At 42.9% G+C, this 23,663-nt stretch overlaps 1 protein-coding gene across 1 annotated transcript; it reads right to left on the minus strand.

Annotated features, from left to right (window-relative positions):
• Positions 1-22,482: 22,482 nt before the first annotated feature.
• LOC147429168 (uncharacterized) lies at positions 22,483-22,980 on the minus strand. Its single transcript, XM_086495702.1, has one exon. The coding sequence runs from the start codon at positions 22,978-22,980 to the stop codon at positions 22,483-22,485; it is 498 nt and encodes a 165-aa protein (XP_086351828.1).
• Between the last annotated feature and the right edge of the window lie 683 nt (positions 22,981-23,663).

A 23,663-nucleotide genomic window follows, 5' to 3' on the forward strand; every position in this document is an offset into this window, starting at 1 on the left:
AGGGTTTTAGATGGATTCCCCCATGGATTGCAGTTCAATACATGGGTTGTCAGGTTGGCTTGGACTTGTCTCTTGAGCAATAGATTTCCCCCCTCCTCCTGTCCATCAGGAGGAAGTTGCTACATTGGATCTCTGCACGACTTTCTCTGGCAGGCAGAGTTTTAGTGGCCAACCAGGTGTTGTTGGCTCCTATGTGGTACATCACTTCTTGTTGGATCTTTTTGAGTTTTTGCATCAGCAAGGTAGAGAGGTTGATCAGAAATTTCCTTTGGTCAAGGTGCGAGACTCAGAAGGCCCAGTCCAAATCGACCGGGTAGATCATCACTTTACCTTGTTCTCAAGGGGGGCTGGGGATCATTAACCTAGGGGAGGAGCCTTGGAAGGAGTTTTTGCTCTAGTTGCGTGGTGCTAGAGTGCCTCAGGCTGGAGGCCCCTAGAGACCTTTGACCAGATGGATTTTCACAAAGATGCACAAAGTTGGTCTTAGCAGGAGACTCGAGGACCATTTTGTTGTGAGTCTACTCAGCTCTTGGAAGAAACTACAGAGAGGCCTAGAGCATCATTAACCTACTTCCACGGAGGAGGACCTGAGATAGCCCCTTGTCTGGAACTCCATGGTTAGCACTCAGAGAGGCCACTTGGTTAGTAGTAGGCCTCATGTTTCTTGGGGTACCATGGTAGAGGGTACAACATGACTGGATACAGTTCTCAGGTTTTGGGATGCCAGACAGCCGCAGCGAGTCACTTTGCCAGTGGCTGGTTGCACATCGATCCCATTTTATGTGGGATAGATCAAAGCTTAAGATTCCCATTTTACTAAGAATTTCTTGTTTTATCTAATATGGTGTTATTAAATATGAGAAGTGCACTAACGAGTACTCACTTAGTTGCTTTGGTTCTCACAAAGGTACCTGAGGCACATTCCTAGGTTCATCTTAGGTGTTTGGAACTCTCATAGTATGGTTTGTGTTTGGAGTGTCACTACCCCAATGTGTAGTCATTGCAACCCTCAAATTCAAGGATCCCATTATTTGTGATACCAAAACTTGTGGTCGGTTGAATGAATCTTCCACTCTAGTTCTAGCAGGACTCACTCTTGAGGTTTCTGGCCTTGTCTCCATGACAGTCGGCCTAAATGTGATGGTAGTGACATAATACAGACAAAGAGGTCCAAAGTACCCATAATCGTATAACGAAATTCTCAAACCATAACCTTAACCTTAACCTTAATTGGATTCAAAAATTATAACTATAACCAAATTCTCAAACCATAACCATAACCTTAAGAGGATTCCAAAACCAGAACCATAATAAAATTCTCAAACCATAAGCATAACCTTAAGCGGTTTTCTAGTCCATAACCATAATCAAATTCTCAAACCATAACCATAACATGATTACAAAACCATAACCATAACATGTTGGCTGCTCAGCTGCACAAGAGCTGGAGAAAGAGTATCAAAAGGGATGCCATTCATTGTTCTAAAATCCAATCAAATATATTACATCCCTTTTTATCATTGAAAAATCCCACAAAGTCCAAAGACATTGTAATATTATTGATTTCCAAGAAGTCTAAAGGAGTGAGGGCCTCCGAGTTTGTAATCATATGCAGTTTCTAAGCTTTGTATTGACTGGAGGACCGTTTTGTTGTAGTCTACTCAGTTCTTGGAAGAAACTACGGAGAGGCCTAGAGCATCATTAACCTACTTTCACGGAGGAGCACCTGAGATAGCCCCTTTTTTGGAACTCCATGGTTAGCACTCAGAGAGGCCACTTGGTTAGTAGTAGGCCTCATGTTTCTTGAGGTACCATGGAAGAGGGTCCAGCATGACTGGATAGAGTTCTCAGGTTTTGGGATGCTAGACAGCCGCAACGAGTAACTTTGTTCCAGTGGCTGGTTGCACATCGATCCCATTTTATGTGGGATAGAGCAAAGCTTAAGATTCCCATTTTATTGAGAATTTCTTGTTTTATCTAATATGGTGTTATTGGATATGGGAAGTGCCCTAACGAGTACTCACTTAGTTGCTTTGGTTCTCACAAAGGTACCTGAGGCACATTCCTAGCTTCATCTTAGGTGTTTGGAACTCTCATAGTATGGTTTGTGTTTGGAGTGTCACTACCCCAATGTGTGGTCATTGCAACCCTCAAATTCAAGGATCCCATTATTTGTGATACCAAAACTTGTGGTCGGTTGAATGAATCTTCCACTCTAGTTCTAGAAGGACTCACTCTTGAGGTTTCTAGCCTTGTCTCCAAGATAGTCGGCCTAAATGTGATGGTAGTGACATAATACAGACAAAGAGGTCCAAAGAACCCATAATCGTATAACCAAATTCTCAAACCATAACCTTAACCTTAACCTGAATTGGATTCAAAAATTATAACTATAACCAAATTCTCAAACCATAACCATAACCTTAAGCTATTTCCAAAACCATAACCATAACCAAATTCTCAAACCATAACCATAACCTTAAGCGGATTCCAAAACCAGAACCATAATAAAATTCTCAAAACATAAGCATAACCTTAAGTGGTTTTATAGTCCATAACCATAATCAAATTCTCAAACCATAACCATAACATGATTTCAAAACCATAACCATAACATGTTGGCTGCTCAGCCACACAAGAGCTGAAGAAAGAGTATCACAAGGGATGCCATTCATTGTTCTAAAATCCAATCAAATATAATGAATCCCTTTTTATCATTGAAAAATCTGGCAAAGTCCAAAGACATTGTAATATTATTGATTGCCAAGAAGTCTAAAGGGGTTGAGGGCCTCCAAGTTTGTAATCATATGCACTTTCTAAGCTTTGTATTGAGTCCAAATAGCTAGAACTCCATTCTTTGAGCCTTGGATAAGGTATAAAAATCCAACTTTTACAATTAAAAACCTAAGTTTTTGGATAATGGAAGTAAGTGTTTGCTACAAAAGCTCAATGTGACTTTATTGTTTCTTTAGTTCTTCATGTCTCTGTTGTCCGGTGTTGCATTTCTATTCCGAGCATACAAACGCTTTCGCATGTGAAAACTCTTCCATTTAACGTAAGTTTCTCACGATGAAAGTGTGATTCTAGTCGTGCTATCTACAAGATGATTTTGCTCCCTATGCACCATACATGCACCAAAACTAGTTTTTGACCTTAGGAATAGGTAGAGCACATCTAGAGGAAGTTGTAGAGTGCTTTGACTGCCAAAACTAAGTGACCTAAAATAGGTTGTTTATCTTAGGTGCAATTTTTTTGAGTGTGAGAACTGACATTTGAGTACATGAGAGTGTTAAGGATACTCTGCTCATGCTTGGTATAAAGTTTTGTTGCATTTGAAGACTCGTAGCTATGCCAAATCATTGGATCAAGCTGCAGTAAGGTAAATAGCTTTTTATGTCTAACACACATTTGAGACTTAGATAAGTAAGAACAGCTTAGACTTGGGTTTTTGGAGAGATTAGTTATCTCTTGTAGCATCCATGCATTAGTCAGGTAAACTCCATCCCACAGATTGAAAACTCTATGTATGTGGTTCTCGCTTTGTTAGCATCGATCTAGTGAGGCTTGGGCACAAAATGTCGGTCAGTTGCCAAGCCTCACCATATTGATGTTAGCAAAGAGAGAACCATAGACATAAATTTGTCAATCCGTGGGATGGAGCTCACTCGACTAGTGCATGGAGGCTACAAGAGATAGCTAATCTCTTGGAAAACCCAAGTCTAAACCATTCCTACCTAGTTAGTCTCAAATGTGTGTCAGACATCAAAAGCTATTTACCTTACCGCAAGCTTGCTCCGATGATTTGTCATAACTATGAGTCCCCAAATGCAACAAAACTTTATGTCTAGCATGAGCACATTATCCTTAAGACTCTCATATACTCAAATGTCAATTCTGACACTCCGACAAAATCACGCCTAAGATAAACAGCCAATTTTAGATCAGTCAGCTTTGGTAGCCGAAGCACTCTACAACTTCCTCTAGATGTGCTTTACCTATTCCTAAGGTCAAAAACTAGTTTTGGTGTGTATATGGTGCATAGGAGGCAAAATGAGCTTGTAGACAACATGACTAGAATCACACTTTCATCCCAAGAAGCTTCTGTTAAATGGAAGAGCTGTCACCTACGAACGTGTTGGTATTCTCAGAATAGTGATGCAACATTGTACAAGAGAGACACAAAGAATCCAAAAAACAATAGACTCACATTGAGCTTCTATAGCAAAAGCTTACTTCCATTATCCAAAAACTTTGGTCTTTAACTACAAAAGTTGGCTTTTATACCTTGGCCAAGGTTCAACGAATGGATTTCTAGCTATTTGGGCTCAATAAAAAGCTTAAAAACTGCATATGATTACAAACTTGGAGGCCCTCAACCCCTTTAGACTTCTTGGCAATCAATAACATTACAATGGCTTTGGATTTTGCGGGATTTTTGAGTGATACAAAGGGATTCAATACATTTGATTGGATTTTTAAAAATGAGTGGCATCCCTTTTGCTGCTCTTTCTCTAGCTCTTGTTAGTTAAGCAGCTAACATTCCCCCCTCCTTACCTGTGTCGTCCGTGACATAGCTACTTAGGGTGCTAAGTAGTGGTTGGGCTTCCTTGCCGATGTCCTTTGTGCGTGTTTCTCAAGACCTTGTTGGTATCTAACTCGGAGTTCTTTATCTTTAGTGGAAATAAACTGCATGTTTACTTTATTCTTTGCTCAATTGCAAAGTAACTGACAAATCTTGCCCACAGACTGTTGATGACAGGGTCAAAGATCTTGGATGGATAAATGAAGAATCCGTATAAATTGCTTCTTCGAATGTCTGCATATAGTAGGATGGTAGAAACATCACCTTAGCATAGAATCCATGAAGCACTTCTTCAGAGAATTGGCTTGATAAATCATAGCATAAGCCCTTGGGGCCTTCAGAAAAGGACATCCGTGCCGCATCTATTTTCTCTGCACGATGAAAAGTATGCAAACAGGTTAGAAGAATTTTTACAATCTTTACCAGCATGATACATGCTAAATTTGAAATTCCACAAAACAATTGAATGGTCAAGTACAATTTTTCCACCATGTATGCTTCTGTGGGTTCGTTATTTGAAGGGGGTGGGAACATTGGGTAGTTGAGCAAAGTAGGCCACTTTTGCTGGAAAAGAGAGTGTTGTGTCCAAATTCGGACTCTTAGTGTCGGGCATTGCATAGGATCTTGTTTGATATGAGTTGGTGCATTTGTATACAAGATAAGATACCTTGAGTGTCAGTTTAGACAGATCTCTCACCGTTTGAGATGTGCCAGTGTTGAGTCGGCTTCAAAATCGTTGAGTAATCTCTCTTTGATTTGGATTACTTCAAATTTGATGAGAGGGAAGGGTAGAGCTTGCTGATGCCATGTCTCATTGATATCTAGTGGTGTGAGGAGGTTGACATTGATGGAATGAAGTATCCACTCTTCCCACTGTATGGCTTCCTTCCAGATTGTCTTTGTCTCCTCTTCCAACTGCTTTTTGGTTGAGCAGAGACTCCGGGTTTCATCATGAGAAATATCTACATCAGGAAGATTGGCCTCTCCGATGGGGGCTGCTTCAAATTCCATAAATTGTAGGGTATCTTTATCTTGCATTACGAAATCTACATGTCCTTCCTCTAGTGTGGTAGCCTTTTCCATGGTAGCTGCTTGAGCTTTTCTCAATTGTTTTTAATTGGTCTATTTCCTATTGATATCTCTCGTCCTGCTGCATAAACCTGATGGCGATATATGGAGAGATCTCTTTGCTGCATTTTCTTTAGCTTCAGCTACATCTAAAGGTCTTCAATTTTCTGTTCCACTGCTTTATATGCCTGATTTGTGCCCTATAGTGTGGCTACTATAGGGTTGTCCTTCAGCTGGTTTAGCAATGTATTTTACTCTTACCACCTGGATTCTGATTGTGCCAACTGATTGTTTGCAATGTTGAGCTGAATTTGTAGCATGCTGATTGTTGAAGTAGACTTTTGTAGAGCTATGGTTGTCGTCGTGACTTGTTGCTCTTGCTGCTGATTCTTTGTCTGGAGAGCTTCCAAATTTGCTGTTGACTTTGCAGTTAGTTCATCCAATTCCTTTTCTTTGAATTCCATGGCCTCTTTGTATGATTTGACACAAACATTGGCCATGTCTAGCCTTTCATATGAGAGACACAGTTGCCTATATATTCTATACAGTTGTTGGTGGCGAGCATAGATCGCATCTTTCATTTTGTCCACCACATCGTGGGCACAATGGGCATATTCATCTATGTCCTCTAGATTCTCCATTCTTCTTCTACTTCTCACTTCAAGTTGATCCGTTTGTATGTCATGAGACTCGGTGATTGGCTCATCTGGCTGGTTGGCTTGAGTACTTGGTGTCTCCATTGGGCCAGCTGGTTCATCCACTTGCGCATTGATAGTTTCTTTGAGCGGTGTTGTTTTTAGTTCTCTTATAGCCATTTTTCTTTATGATAGAGATGTTCTAAGCCAGCCCAAGGATCGTCCTTTTCATCAAGCATTGGGTTTTTGTTTCAAATTTTGATTCTTCTTGGAGACGGTTTCCATTTTTCCTCAAAATCCCCTTTGAGTCCTCTTTCCAGCTCAAAAGCTGCCTTCTCTCTTTCTACTCTTGCTACTTTTTGGACTGGTTCTTCTACAGCTACTACATAGCGTGGACATTTTGTGGATTTTGTGTCCGGTACTTTGATTTCCCTTTTTCTCTTTTCTTTCTTTTAAGAGGAGTGTCCTCCTCTGCCGTGTCTTCTTCTTCCTTGTCGCTTTTCGTGGCTTTTGTTGCAGTAGTTGTTTCCTCGCTAGGGCCATCAACTAGTCTGGTCCTTAGTCTAGTCCTCACTGGTGGAGCTCTCCTCTACCCTTCTTCTTCTTCACTCTTGTTCAGTAGCCATAGATTTTTCTCTGGCAAGGCAGTAAATGCTCTGCTTGGCTGATAGCATGGTAAGCAACCCATGTTAACACATTTGGAGCTCCCAAGAAGGTGATTTTCTTTGGCTTTTTCACATGAGTGAAAGTTTTGTGAATATATCAGGTGTGGTCTACTTTTATCATGCCTTCTCTCTTTGAGGCCTGTTGTGAATGTGGATGACACGGCATGCTTTGGAACAGTGTATCTGCGAGATCTTTTAGTAGTGAAATGAAAGTGTTGATGATAGAGACGAAGTGCCCGCTCTACCCCTCTCTCCTTTAAATCAAAGAAGGAAGTTGACCAAATGGTGAAAATGCCTGTTGTGGGCAACCCTCAGTCTCCAATAGCTTTTCCTCCTCTTTGCAGCCTTAGGGAACTAACAACCTGGTCTTTTGTGATGTGCACCTCTATTGATGAGTCATTCAAATCCGAGATGGTTGTTATGGAATTGATATTATCCATTTATTGCTGACAGGTGGAAAAAGCATCAGCAGATAATGGATTATACAGAAGGATATTACATTTTATGTATATTTGATTATTCAAGTACTCTTTATGAGCTTTGGCCATTTATGTCCGGCCGGCCAGTTTGTACTCATTTTTGAGCATTCAAGAAATCTATAAATAAATACGTGCAAGAGGGAAATGCTCACTCTTGCACGGGGGAGATTGCACCCAATGTCTGTGTATTCTTCTCTCCTCTCTTCTCTTCTCTCTTGTTGTGCCGGTGCAGCACTCCGCTCTAGGAGGTGCACCTGCGCATGTCCCGAGGGATTGACCATGGAATACTTACCGCACCACGTAAGTGTAGGGGAGGGGTTTTTTTTTACAAGTTACATAAGCGTATTAGTTAGGGGTAGGCCCCCATTAATTTATCTCCCAATATTTAAAAGAAGGGAGGGGGTATCATATTTATGGGGGGGGGGGGGGGGGGGGGGGGGGATGAGAAAAGGGAAACATGAAGGAAGTTTTTGTGTTTCAAAATCATGGCTTCCCAAAAGATTCTTCCCTCGAACTTGTGAGTCAATAGCTACAAAGATACATGCAAGAACTAACATTGCTTTGTATATATTTTATTTGTTGAGGAATGAAAGCTATAAAGAGTTTGTATAGATGCAAATTTACACGAGAACCATGGTTTTTGAGTAATTTAGATGGGTCAGAATTGGACCCAAATTGGACGAGTAGGTAGAGTGTCGGTTGAACGGGCACATAGTTTCAAAGTCAAACTAAGACACATTGAGGGTACATCTAGTTATCAATAGAAGTGATTCCTTAGTACGTTGCCAGTCACTACGCTACATGCTCTTTGACTAGTTTTACTCATTTAGATCATGTAAGAACTAAATTTATATGTAAGATAGGGGTATGATAGTTTTTTGCATGGATTGTTGTATAAGCGTAGAAAGGGGGGTCATATTCTCTAATATGAGTCGGATATAGGGGTTTTATCAAAGTTGTCCGCTCGCAGGTGGCGTCCCATTTTGTATATAGAGTGAATCCCCTGGGGCGCATGTTCTCTTCCTGTCTCTCGCTCTCTGTCTCTCTCTCTCTCTCTGTTCGCGTACATCATTGATTATGTGCTATGCAAGGCATTTGGTAGATTTGTTCCTTTATGCTTAGTAGTACGTTGTTTTGGGTATTTTGCAGGGTAGCCACGCATCCATTTCTAGAAGTGGTATCAGAGCTCTGGAAACTATCTTGGAATTGCAATTACTGCTAAGGAAGCATAGATACCAAAAAAACAAGATCTATGATGAATACAACTAAGTTATTTGAAGCCTTTCTTTCAATATATAAAGGGATGTATGTGTATCTTTTGTGAGGAAAAATTCTTTGAATGCAAATGTTGAATTACAACTCGAATGTACGCTTATAGACTGATTTTTAGTGAGCTAGCTTGGTCAGATGATTTTTCTTTTGAAATCTTTAATCTCATATAATACGACTTTTGTAGAGTGCATAGCATGAGAAGTAATAGGATGGTTGAATGAGGTTAAAATATTTTTATTTTTATTTTCTTTTAGTAAACCTCGACAACCTCTACCTCCAAAAGAAAGGGGAAGGAAACGTCAAGAAGAAGAAGCATTCTAGGAGTTTTACTGTCATTGAAATGATTCCAATTGAACTACTCTTTAATTATGTGTAGCATCTGTAGGCGGGATGAAGTTGAATAAGAGGGGTGGGAAATCATTGTGCTTGGCCACCATTAGAGCACACAGTTGCGTGAAAGCACGGGTGTCGCCAGCACATGCAGTTGTAATCGTCATCGTGCGTTGGCCAATGGCGACCTCTATCTGCATTGTTAGGGGCCAGACACTAACTTACAGAAGTATAACCACCTCTAATTATCAATAATTATCCTTGTCAGAAAACCTTGTTGTTAACAGCAACACAATAACAATCGCACATCATGCTTCCATTCGTTGCATGCACCACCCACCAAACCCCTGCCACTCAATCACCACCACTAGCCGCCATGTGATTTCATTACAGCCAGTTGCAAGCAGTTTCAACTCCCGGTCCTCCGTGGACTCTTCACGTGTGCTTTTGTGTGTGCCACTCGTGCAACTCAGACTCCTCATTTCGTGCAACTTTTCCTTCAGTGGTCAAAGTCCCCACATTCACTTTTGCATGCAGTTGCTGGCAGACTTTTCTCTCTCTCTCTCTCTCTCTCTCTCTCTCTCTCTCTCTCTCTCTGATCGCCAACCGCCATCGTGACCACTAGCTTTAGTACAACTGCATGCCAACACTCTGACAGTTACACCACTCCTCCAACTACCCATGGCCCTCCTTTGCGCATGCAGAACACACATCTCTCTCTCTTTTCCTACCAACTCGCCCTCTTCCTCTGCTGACGTAGTTAACTCTCTCTCTCTCTCTCTCTCTCTCTCTCTCTCTCTCTCTCTATATATATATATATATATATATATATATATATATATATATATATATATATATATATATATATATATATATATATATATATATATATATATATATATATATATATATATATATATATCGTAAGCTACAGCAACCCGCCACCTCACTACAATTGGTGGATGACACATCAATTGTGCACGTTTTATCCGATCAAGCGATGGATCTGAGGCGACCATTTTGGGCTTCACAAGTGCATGCATCATTGGCACAAGTGCATGCATCAAAATTCTAATGCGGCAAAGGACCAAACCTGTCATTTTCAGTTCCTCTCCCGGTTCCTTTTTTGTCTGCGCTGTCCTCCAGTGGAGTGGGCGATTCTCCATCATTGCATGCATGCTTTTTCCCTGCCACCCTTTGTCCTCCTCACCACTCTCAGGCTTGGCTCCATCCACTACCACAAAACTCAGCCCTGATCTGAAGAATCACTATGAGTTGCATGGTCCCTACCCTACATCTCTCTCTTGCTCTTTAGCAAGCGGCTACACATACCATCCCTAATTTTTGACTCTTTTTGACAAAATTTCCATCGAACTCTCTCATCTTTCTGCCTACACACTCTCTCTTTCTCTCCCTCTCTTTCCATCTAATCATTTGACGGTGCCTACACGACCTGTCTCATGTGCATGGCAAACTATTTTCGGCCATGCAATCATAACATGTGCAGACAGTGTGGGTGGGTCAGCCTGCATTCAAAGGGGTGACGTTGTGAATGGGATGGAAACACACACAATGCCTCTATAATCACCTGATACACACTCTTGGGATGGTACACACACACACACACACACTATGGGACACCACTCGGCTTACACAACCCACCTGGCCGAGATAGGGAACACACCATGGAGGGAGTGAGAGGAGAGAGACTATCCATGTGTCCACTCAACACAGAGACACACACACACACACAAACAAACAAACAAAAAACTCAGCTCAAAAGAGAAATATTTTTGATGTTTAGATACAATTGAGCTTGGGCCACCATCAATGGGGCAAATAGCTCACACAATATGGATGAAATATGCCAGATACAGTCACAAATTTGAATAGAGATTTCGCTCAAAGGAGAAACTTACACAGCCAAAACAGTAGGAGAAAGTGAGAAATTTGGCAAAATGAAGAGCACCATTGCGTGTGGAACAGCCCAAAACCCTAGTCTACAATATCAAAGTGCTCAAATCCGAACTCGGATGAGCAGTTTATGGCCAAAACAAGCTCCAAAAACAGCAAAAACTCAGCTGTGGTTGTTACTCCTCTTCTCTCCTCGTTTTGCTGGTCCTTTTCTCAGGTGTTTTAGTGTCCACACTTTACTTTATCCCTTGGGCACCTTTGGCTTTTTGATTGACCTCAAACGGACCCCGAACATGCCAAAAACTGGCCACGTAGTGCATTTTTGTCACCCTTCTACATCCATCCGCACACCTGGCACTCAACTTTTTCCAATAATGCATCCCGCAATTACGTGAAGTTGCCCCCAAATACACTTCTCATGATGACCTTCTGCATCATCATCACAAGAAAACATTCATGTTGTGTCGTCGCTTACCACGTGCAAGTATTGACCCCATTTGATCTAATGACGCCACTAGATGCCATCTGACGCACCTGCTTACCTCGTGGCGTTGGCCCACTGATAGCTTCCTCAAGAAGTTTTATGCACTTATAACTCCTCATTATTGTAGAAAAAACACACTGGTATTGGTGATAATGAAAATCAATGTACTATGTACATGTTGTCCTACCAGGCCCCACGTAACCACCTTTATTCGATTCACCATGCATGTGTATGTACATATGTACAATCACTTCTTCCAAAAAACTCCTAACATAATTTTCCCATCCCCCAACCTGCTAGATCATTCAGCATCAGCAAAATGAGATGCTCATTCCACCTGGATCCCACACAAAAACACTTGGCATTCCCTCCATTAAAAGCTTAATCAAGCTTCCACCTGGTTTCCAAGGAAAACCTGTAGGGATTACATATATACTTTGGCATAGAACTGCATGTGCAAATATATCTCCTTGTCCATAGTTGAGAGGTCTCCACTGATCATTTGTGTCATAAATTTTTTCTTCTTTAACAATTCAACCTTGGTTTGCATTAGCCCTTCAATCACTTCATAAGGCCCTTCACTTTCATCTTCAATCTCATTTGCAAATGCAACTAAAGCAGACTCATGGATTTCTTTGTCCATCAAAAGAAATGCAACATCAACATCCTCATCACTGCTGGTAGTACTATCATTGTCCTCGTCAGTCACTATGGAATAGTCTTCATCACTAGACTCATACTCATCTTCATAAAGTTCCTCCAATAGTTTCCTTGTGTCCATATTATATAGCTTCTTGGCACCTATCTTTCCATAGAGGCTAATCGTAACACGTCTCCAATCTTGAACAGCGTCTGCCTAGTATAGTAGAATATGCTCCCAACCCCACTGGAATCACATCAATATCAACCACCTCCTTTGCATCATACGCCTCCACTTCTAAGCTCTTTACAACACCCAAACATTTTACTTTTTGATGGCTTGCCAATCTAATCCAAAAACCTTACACCCCAGTCATTGTAAGACCCATCTTCTCGATGCATAAGTGTGTTATGACACATATTTGGGCTCTGCCATCAACATAACCTTGTCCTATATTTTTTTCTTTTGTGCCACACATCTACTATTGGGAAAATATCTGGTAGCTCATCCATTGCCAATACCTTCACTAAACCTATCTCTTGTTCTTTCTCCATTGGGTTAACCATCCTCTTCCACTGTCGCTTTAGCTTAGGCACCATCTCTATAAGTTTCCCAAAAGTAACATTTACTTTCCTGCTTGTCAGATCCTCCTTCAAGTCATAACTTAATTGCCCATCCCCTAGTGGAAAATCTGAAACATGAAAGTTGCAACGAGCCCTTTTTTTCCTCTTTGCCTTGACATCCTTGCCTCCATGGCTCTTTCCCTTCTTCTTGCTAGGACCTTAGGTGTTTCTTCCTTCCTTATCCTGTGTGGTCCTGTTCCCAATAGGCATCACTAATGTATCGTCCAGCCTTGCTGCCTTCTCCAAGGTGACTACACTTATCACTTTTGTCTTTCCCTTTTCCTCCTGGGTTAATCCATTGGCTTCTTCCTCTCCCTTAATTTCAATTCTATAATCATTTGACCTCGTTAGCACCTATCTTGGCAATGGATACATGTCTCCCCCCATCCTTGGTGGCTTATCACATTGTAGGCTCATGTGTCCCAACTCTTCGCAATTATAACACGTGGGCGTCTGCCTCCAGAAACTACCATTACTTTGGCCAACACCATTCCTGGGTCTTTATTCACCTCTTGGCTAATTTTCAAACCTCCCCCGACCTCGATTATTTCCCACATTACCTAGCATGTTTAGGATGAGATTCTTCATTAAGTCTACCATCTGCCTCATGTCTTTCATTTGCCCATCATCTTGCACTGCTGTAGTGACCACTGTTGGCATAACCTAAGGAGTAACCGAAACCACTGGTTCATGATGAACCTCTGACATGCGACCTTGCAAAGAATCCATAGGCGGAAACTCAGACCTCCTGGGTGAAGACTCTACTCCTAGATGACTCATTCTTCTCAGCTTCCACTCTTTGTTCCTCACTACCTCTAGTGCGTCTTCATATGTCCTAGGCTTCTTTAGCTCCTCTCTCCAACATATATTATCCCAAAGACCAGCCAAGAACCTGTCCTTCTTCATCATGTCAGGTGAGGGTACCTGTGGTGCTAAGGCCTTGAACATCCTCTCCCATGCCATTGAAAACCACTCTCCAATATATATTCTCCCAAAGACCAGCCAAGAACCTGTCCTTCTTCATCATGTCAAATGAGGGTACCTGTGGTGCTAAGGCCTTGCACATCCTCTCCCATGCCATTGAAAACTTACGTATATATCTACTGGATCACCTTCCCTTTGCACCAAACCTTGTACTTCTTGCCACACTTTGTTAGGATCTTCTGTCTTCACAAACTCCACTTCCAATCCATGCCTTAGATTGTCCCAACTTCATCTCACATGTGGATCCGCCGCATGAAAATCCTCTTCAAATGCTTTGGACTAAACTCGTGCATCACTCTTCAAACAAATTTGGAGAAGACGTAATATCTATGCAGGATCGTGAATCTAATTGCTAATGCAAGCAACCTCCATCTTTTCCAAAAATTCTTCCACATCTTCGTCGCTTCTTCCATGAAATTCCAGATAAGAGAAATCCATGGCTACCCAAGTTTTAATGCGTTGAGAGCCCCTTCTAACACAGGTGCAAAAACCCAAACTTTTTACTGACTCAATCCCCAGAAGCTTCAATGGAGCTCATCTTTAGATAAGGACAAACACATGCACATCAAATGAGTTTTCATAGTTAATCATCGGAATTACTACAGACAAAGAGGACTCCAGTATCTCTCTTAATCTTCTTGGCCCGAACATAAAGACTATGTGCTCCTGGAAACAAAATCTTCCTGGACACATTAACATTTATTTGGATTCTTTGTGTGAAATGAAAAGGAGTGAATTGATGTCCATTTTGATCATCCATTAAAGTCGACCATGCAGCTCCTAAGAAGGCACAGCTGACTTATCTTCTGATTTTGCCAGAATTTTAGCATCATAATAACATAAATGGCTCAAAAGACCAAAAAACCAGCCATCATAACTTGGAAAAATTTTGGTAGAGTTTCCCCAGAAGTAGAGCAGTAAGAACCCAAAATATAGACTGTATATGTATGCATAACTTTTGAACAATAGAACCCGAGCATCAAGTAGGAATCATTAGTACATAGCCTATGGAGAGATCAGGAAAAGGGTGCTCCAGCCACCTGTATCACCAAAAGGATCTCACATTTCAGAATCCCCCAGCTCCATAAAACCTCACGCTATTGACCCTCTCACGAAAGCTTATGCAAATCTCGTGCAGTCAAGTCTCAAAAATGACTATCTTCCAAAACAAGTCTCCAAAATGACTGGGACTACGAAACAAAACCAAGTATGGCTCCACAAAGGCGTATAATTGTAGTATCCACAAGTAACGTACAATACAAGACGATGCGCTCAAATAGGCACCAAATGATGGATACCCACGACAACTCCAAGTGACTTCCACTATCAGTATATCACTCTACTCTAGCTACTTATATCTTTGTGAATCACATGTACCTGTCCCTGTAACCTGTAACCTGTAATGCTGAAGTTGAAGGTACTCAAAGAGTCTCCTCCATGGGGGCACCAAAAGAATGTAAGCGGAATGGAAACACACACAATGCCTCTATAATCACCCGACACACACTCTTGGGATGATACACACACACACACACACTATGGGGCAACACTCGGCTTACACAACCCACTTGGCCGAGATAGGGAACACACCAATGGAGTGAGAGGAGAGAGACTTTCCATTTGCCCACTCAACACAGAGACACACACAAACAAAAAAAACTTAGCTCAAAAAAGGAAGGTTTATGATGTTTAGATACAATTGAGCTCGGCCAACATCAATGGGGTAAATAGCTCACACAATATGGATGAAATATGCCAGATGCAATCACAAATTTGCTTAGAGCCTTTGCTCAAGAGAAAATTACACAGCCAAAACAGCAAGAAAAAGTGAGGATTTGTCAAAATGGATAGTGCCATTGCGTCCAGAACGGCCCAAAACCCCAGTCTACAATATCATAGTGCCCAAATCGGACATTGGATGAACAGTTTATGGCCAAAACAGGCTCCAAAAACAGCAAAAACTTAGTTGTGGCTATTTCTCCTCTTCTCTCCATGCTTGGCTGGTCTTTTTCTTAGGTTTTTTAGTGTCCACACTTACTTTATCCCTTGGGCACCTTTGGCATTTTGATTGACCTCAAACGGACCCCAAACAAGCCAAAAAATGACCACGTGGTACATTTTTGTCACCCTTCTACATCCATCTGAACACGTGGCACTCAACTTTTTCCAATAATGCATCCTGCAATCACGTAAAGTGGCCCCCAAATACAGTTCTCATGATGACCTTTCTACATAATCATCACAAGAAAACATTCCCGTTGTGTCCTCGCTTACCACGTGCAAGTATTGACCCCATTTGATCTCTGATGCCACTAGATGCCATCTAACGCACCTGCTTACCTCATGGCGTCGGTCCACTGATAGCTTCCTCAAGAATTTTTACATGCTACCAACTCCTCATTACCATAGAAAAAACACACTGGTACTGGTGATAATGAGAATCGATGTACTACGTACATGGTGTCCTACATGTACACATGTGGGCCCCACGTAACCACCTGCCTCTAGAAAATGGGCAATCCTTTATTCGATGCACCATGCATGTGTATGTACATATGCGCAATCACTTCTTTCAAAAAACCATTAACAACGTTAGGGAGAATGTTGGTACAGTTGAAGATGGTCGGCCTATGAAAGTGCAAGAAGCCCAGGCATTTGCAGGCAAATGATAGGGACATTGAGCAAGTATTTGGTGCAGCCAGGAGACAGGTACATGGGGATGAAGCATCCTCTCGTCAAAACTGCAAGTGTTTCCTGCTATCACAGGTGACAGGATCAAATGTTGATATCACAAGGTTGGGAGCGGGACAAGGGGTGCTGGATACAAGTGCTATGAAATTTGTGATATGGGATTTTGGGCGGGATGTCTGCACGACGCTCTACTATCGGGATGTGTATGCCAAATGCGGCATTGTACAGGTCATTCGTGGTTTTCGAGCCTTGTAAGGCAGAGGGTGCTATGATGTATATGCCGAGTTTGACATCAAAGTCAGCTAACTTGAAGGTTTTTATGTGCTCAAAGGGAGATGCATCTAACTTGAAGGTTTTTATGTGCTCAAAGGGAGATGCATGGCTGGTTCAGGGTCGAGTATCCTAGCAAGTTTGAAGCGGCAAATATCCTTGGCCGAGAATCATTGTAGGGCTTGGCTTTTGCTAGGGTTGGAATCATGACCATGCACAAGCTTGAGATTTGGGCAAGGGAATGCCGAGCTCAACATGACAGCGGTCGATGGGACCTCTTCGCCTGGGAATGCTTGCCAAGTTGGAGAGTTTTTTTTTAAATGGTAAAAAGAGGTTGTTTTTCAAAATTTGGTTGGCATGCAGTCACAACCAAAGGCAATGGAAAGGCCTGCCATCTGCCAGGCATGCGAGGGGCAAGTCACCATCTGGTGGCGGGGCTGCATAAGGCAAGAAGGGAGGCCGTCAAGAAGAGGGAGAAAAGAGAGCGGGACTGCAGTAGGCTGGGGGATCAGAAGGTGGATGTCGCAAGCTGCATGCGGGGCTATTTATGGAGAAGGCGGGCGGTTGCAGACGGGCCTGTAGACAACTACTGTACTATGATAAATTCAGATTTAATGTTCAGATCATAGTAGAAGCAGATGAAGACAGAGACTCTGTTGTAGACGATGAATTCTGTGTGTGTATATTAGATGTGTCCGTGAACTTGTATACAAGGAAGAGCCTCACTACCCATCGTGAGGGCTCTGACTTTTCAGTTACGGCTTTTGATTATTCAATTTTAAAATAAAGATGGATGACGTGTAATTTGTTTATTGCCAACACCCCCCCATAAACAAATACTGAGTTATTCAGGAAACTCCATGCCCAAAGTCTGTGCACACTTAAAGTGTTGAGGTGCACTCAGACTTTTGGTAAAGATGTCAGCTGCATTCTCTTTGGATGGCTTGTAGACTAGTGCAATTGTTTTGGCTTCAACCTGCTCTCTGACAAAATGATTAGCAATATCAATATGCTTTAGCTTATCTGATTGCCTAGCCTTCCTAGATGATTCTATTGCGGACATAGAATCTGAATAGATAATCATTGGAGCATTCACAAGAAAACTAAGTTCGGTTAGAAAGTTCTTTATCCATAGAGCTTCTTTTGTAGCATCAGAGGCTGCCTTGTACTCAGATTCAGTGCTTGAGAGAGAGATTGTTGGTTGTCGCTTGCTCTTCCACGATATAGCGCCTCCCGAAAGAAGAAAAGAAAATCCTCCAACTGAGTGTCTGGATCTTCTATCTGTTGCCCAATCAGCATCTGGATAGCCAATGACTTGAAGAACACTTCTAGTGTTATCTCTTTTAAATGTTATGCCAAAATCATGTGTGGTGTTTATATATTGAAGTAAGCGTTTGACTAACTTAAGATGCTCATGCTGTGGGGAGTGCATATAGCTCGAAAGCATGCCAGATGCAAAGGCAAGATCTGGACGAGTGCATGTGACTAAGTAGCGTATGCTTCCAAGGATGCTCCTATATTCTTTAGAGAGTGGGTCATGCACCCATAATGGTGTGTCTTTATTATGTAGAGCATATTTTTCTTGTCGTATAAGTGGCAATGGTGTCCAACAATGCTTGTGTATACTTGTGTTAAACTTCTTTACTATGCCTTCTGCAAATTTTGCTTTAGTGAGATGCAAGGTGTGTGTTGGTCGATGCCTAAGTACTTGCATGCCCAAAATGTAACTAAGTTCCCCCCCATCACTCAAGCGAAATGTAGCAGTAAGTTCCTTCTTGATTTGATGCATAGCTGGCAGCGAGCTTGCCAACAAAACAATGTCATCCACATAGAGGGCTAAGATAACAAAGTGGGAGTCAAAGTGGCGAATATAAACAGACACATCAGTGTGGATTCGCTGGAAGTAAATGGACTGCATAAAAGAGTGAAAGCGAGCATTCCATTGTCGACGGGATTGTTTTAGACCATATAGGGCCCGTAGGAGACGACACACATAATCAGGGTAATCAGGGTGAACAAAATGCGGAGGTTGAACCATGTATATTTCTTTTTCAAGTTCACCATTTAGAAAGGCTGTTTCTACATCCATCTGATGCATTTCTAGATCATAATGTACTCCAATAGCTAGAAGTGTACACAAGGAGGCCAATCGTAATGTAGGAGAGAACGTCTCAAAGTAGTCGATGCCATGCTCTTGAGAGAAGCCACGAGAAACAAGTCGAGCCTTATAGCGCTCAATAGAGCCATCAGGGCGATACTTTCTCCTAAGAAGCCATTTGCATGTGATTGGCTTGCGATGCGGAGGAAGAGGGACCAACTCCCAGGTGTTATTGTGATGTAGAGAGGCCATTTCAGCCTCCATTGCTGCACGCCAAAGAGGAGAATCAGGAGAAGAAAGAGCAGTATTAACACTAAGAGCACCCTCGAGAGGAAGAGTGTAAGCAGCAAGATCCGGCGAGGAGGGAGAGGGCTGGGCTTTGGCAAGGTTCAAATCACCGAGAATATCATGAAGACTCCGCGTCTTGATGGGAGGAGATTCAAGCGATGAGGATGAGGAAGGAGAGCTTAGATGTTCACTTGATTCAAGAGATGGAGAGGCTTGTGTAGTGGGTAGGTTAGAAGCATTGATATTCAGCTTTGTTGACTGCGGCTGACGCCTTGGAAGAGTGCGAGAGCGTGCTCGAGAAGAGCTAGCAACTGGTGTAGGCTGAAATATAGGAGATTCATAATTCGGCCTTGTAAAATGATTATGAGGCACTCTCCTTGAGACAGATGGTAGCACCGCAAGTTGCGAAGGAGCACCGCGATGAATGATATGGTTGAGGCTTTGTACATCGGAGGTCAAAGCATCAGGTGTGCGAAGATCAACGGCTGGGGATAGGAGTGTAGGAGATACCACTTCTCTACGGGCAGGTGTTGTTGGCTGAGGTCCAACTATCAATGGAGCAATGGGAGCAGCAGGTGGTTGAGCATATGCACCAGGAACCAGCATAGGTGGAGGAAGCGTAGAGAAGGTTTCAAGAGAACTCCGGGAAAACCTTGTGTAGTACTAATAGATAATCTTTCAGAGGAGGTAGGAGTTGCAATCAACAAGTGCTCTTGAAAAAGAAGATCTGGACTCAAGTAAAACTTTAGGGTGGTGGGATTGTAAACACGATATCCCCTGACGCCAAAACGATCACCATAACCAACCAGAATACCACGCTCAGCATGTGAGGAGAGCTTGTCTCTTTTCTCAGTTGGGATAAGGGTATAACAGGGTGAGCCAAAGATACGAAGATGTGAGAGATCAGGCTTCTCTCCAGTCCATAGCTCATAGGGAGTCACATTTGGAAGAGTACGAGTAGGAAGCCAGTTTTGAACATAGCATGCTGTGGCAGCAGCTTCCTCCCAAAAGGACTGGTTAACACCAGCAGTTTGAAGCATACCGTGCACCGCATTGAGCAAGGTGCGATTCTTTCTCTCTGCCACACCATTTTGTTGTGGGGAGTATGATACAGTGAGCTGATGAACGAGCCCCTCTTGATTACAAAAGGCTTTAAACTCATTTGAGACATATTCACCGCCATTGTCGGTGCAAATACTCAAGAGAGACCTGTTGAGTTGTCGTTCTACAAATTTTTTGTAGTGCTGAAAATGAAGGAGCACTTCAGTTTTTTCCTTTAGGAAGTACAACACAGTGTACTTTGACCAGTCATCAATAAAGGTAAGGATGTAGAGGGATCCCGTAAAAGAGCTTGTCGGCATGGGGCCACACAAATCAGAGTGGACCAGCTCTAGAGGTGCTTTGGTCTTACTCTTAGATTGCGGGAATTTACTTCGGGTCATCTTGCCAAAGACACATGCCTCACACAAGGAGATTTGGCTCAGTTTAGGATTAAATCCATTTACCATATGGTGTGTTTGTAAAGTGCGCATGGCTTGCACATGCGGATGACCCAAACGATAATGCCATAGAAGAGTGTCCTCCTCCTGAGAACTAGTAGCAGCATATAGCTCCATACTGGGGCGAATAACAGCCAATCCTAGAGGGTATAAGCGTCCTCTCTTTGGGCAAATGAGGTGTGTGGGAACACCAGAAGTCGAAGGGGTCTTAATAACACAATAATTGTGTTGAAACTCCACCGAAGTACCATGGCTGGTCAGTTCATTGACTGAAAGAAGATGCTTTGCCAAGCCAGGAACATAATAGATATTAGGAATCACGGTAGTGGCACCGGTGGGTAATCGCAAATGTAAAGACCCTGTCCCAGCAGCTTGGTATAAAGAATCATCACCAAGGCGAACTTCAAGGGATGAGGAGACTGGGTGGTAATCATGTAACCACTCTTGGTTGCCCGTCAAATGGTGTGTGGCACTAGTATCAAGATACCAGACATCACCATCAGGAGGTGGGCTGGATATAGCAGCATAGAGATGCATAGTAGTAAGGTCATCACTCACATCATCATCATAGTAGGCTAGATTTGCATTCATGCGAGGGCTTTGAGAGGTGCGGAGTTGCCGCCTCTTGGTTCGACATTGCTGCTCAGTATGGCCTCTACGATGGAAAAAGTTACATACGGGAGCCTGATTACTAGAGGCCCGAAACTGATTGCGAAACCTAGAGGATGTGAAAGCTGGTTGCAAGATAGGATTACGAGATTGTCTCGTGAAGTTGTTTCTTGGTTGAAAGTTAGATTGAGAAAGGAGTTGAGACTGACGAGAGTTATTGTATCGAGGACGAAAACGAGAGAGTGGACGGGAACCACCAGCAAGCATGGCTATAGGAATAGTGTGAGCGACAGGTTGTGTGTTTGTGGTATGTCTGCCCCTATTCCGAATTTGATCTTCCTGTCTCACATTAGCCAGCAACGTTGTCAGCTTTAAATTAGGTGTGTTAGAGTGTTGTGAGACAAAGGATTGCCAGGTATCAGGTAAAGCAGCAAGAAGTATATTTACTTGAACCTCCTCGGGGAGGTTTAGTCCTGCAATAAGGAGGTTGTCATTTGCAGATTGCCATGCTTCGAGGAACGCTTCAGTCATAGAATAAGTCGCCATCTGAATCTCGTTCAATTGTTTGTGGAGAAGGACACGGGAGACAACATTGGTTTGTTGATACTGCGTCTTCAGGAGATCCCACATTTCTTGAGCAGTTTCTAACGTCCAAACGAGCTGTAGTTGACGATCCCCAAGATGCAGGATGATTTCAGTTCGGGCATCGAGATCCTTCTTCTTCCATGCGGCCTTCTGAGCATCGGTTGGTGCTTGGGCACCAGCGGGAACCGGTTGCTTGGCAGGATCAAGTTCGGAACCATCTGTCACACCCCAATTACCAGCTTTCTCAAGTATCATCTTGATACGCAGGCTCCAAGAAGATAATTGCTGCCTTGCAGCTTTTATATTTGATAGAATATAAAAGAAGACGATGCTGCAGCCATTGCTTCTTGAAAAGTCCGGATCAGATCAGAAGACAGAGCCTACAGCAGGAAGCCAGAGGGCTACAAAAACAAACAATTAGTAGTCGCCAGCGATTGATACCATGTAGACAACTAGTGTACTATGATAAATTCAGATTTCATCTCAGATTTAATGTTCAGATCAGAGTAGAAGCAGATGAAGACAGAGACTCTGTTATAGACGATGAATTCTGTGTGTGTATATTAGATGTGTGCGTGAACTTGTATACAAGGAAGAGCCTCACGATGGGTCGTGAGGGCTCTGACATTTCAGTTACGTCTTTTGATTATTCACTTTTAAAATAAAGATGGATGACGTGTAATTTGTTTATTGCCAACAGGGCCACCATGTCAGGATAGGACCGGAGGAGAGGGTGAGGGCGCCATCAGTAGGAGTAGAGGCTGCGCTATATGCAGTAAAAGGGACCGCCCAACAAGGGGGAGCAAGGGGCAGCCAACACTACAAGGAGGATGGCCATGGCGGGGTGGTGAGAAGGTGAGCATAGAGGGGAGCCAAATGCAGTAGAATCCATAGGAGGTGCAGTAGATGGGGAGGTGAAGCCGCCAGGGGGGTGGACAAGGAATGCGCCACAAGAGGGCTGGCCCAAAAGAGGGGTGGTAAACAGTGGAGGAGGGCAAGTGCTCGAGCAAGAGGGCTCGACAGTGAGCAGTAGAGAGGTGGCGAGGGCTGCATGGTGAGTAGTTGAGGAGGCTTGGAGGAGATACGCCATCTGCAGGCTAGCCATGTATGGAAGAATAAAAAAATCAAGGGTCAGATAGCGCTGCAAGAGAGGGTCGTCTGAAGGGGCAGCCCTTTGGGCTGAGTACGCGCAGGAAAGGGATCCTTCCCGCTCTTGTGAAGGAGCCACAGTGGCCTCTGAAGCTCGCTGGTGTTCTCGACGCATGTGAGGGATGATGCTAAGGGAGAAGGCGGAAATCTATGACATGCCAAGGTGAGCTGGAGGCACTTGAAGGTGTTTTTTGGAGGGATTAAGGAGAGAAACTGGTGTGCTTCGAGGCCTATGTACTACCGACACCACGATTGTAACCTACCTTTGTGATGATGCAGAGCTTGTCCATGTTTTTTTATGGTTCGATGTTAGTCTTCTCATCCATCCATTACAAGAGGCTATTCATATTAGCGATGCTCACACAACAACGCTCAAAAAAAAAAATTCCAGCGTCGCTATGAGCGTCGCAAATTTACAAAGAACTTTGTGACGTTCATAGCGACGCCGGCTGGGCTAAAAAAATAACCGAACGCGCTCAAAAACTCAGATCTCAGATCTGAGTTTTTCGACGCCCTCAAGCAAGGAGCAAGTAACGCTCTTCTTCTCTCTCTCTCTCTCTCTTTTTCTTCTCCACACACACACACACACACACGAGGAGAGGAAGGAGAGCCAGGTATGCTCCTTCCCTCTCCTCATTCTCATGTTCCCTTCCCCTCTTTCTCTCTCCCTCTCTCTCTCTCTCTCACACACACATAGTGTTTTTGAGAGAGAGAGAGAGAGAGAGTACAAACATAAACAAAAACGCACACACACATACATAAACAAAGAATGCACACACACATTGAGAGAGGAAAAGA

This window comes from Adiantum capillus-veneris, chromosome 22 (genome assembly GCF_014529385.1).
Source record: "Adiantum capillus-veneris isolate H3 chromosome 22, ASM1452938v2, whole genome shotgun sequence".
Taxonomy (NCBI): domain Eukaryota; kingdom Viridiplantae; phylum Streptophyta; class Polypodiopsida; order Polypodiales; family Pteridaceae; genus Adiantum; species Adiantum capillus-veneris.

Bases quoted from the DNA above. Each gene is read 5' to 3' on its own strand.
- LOC147429168 (XM_086495702.1), bottom strand. From the start codon at position 22,980: ATGCGTCGAGAACACCAGCGAGCTTCAGAGGCCACTGTGGCTCCTTCA.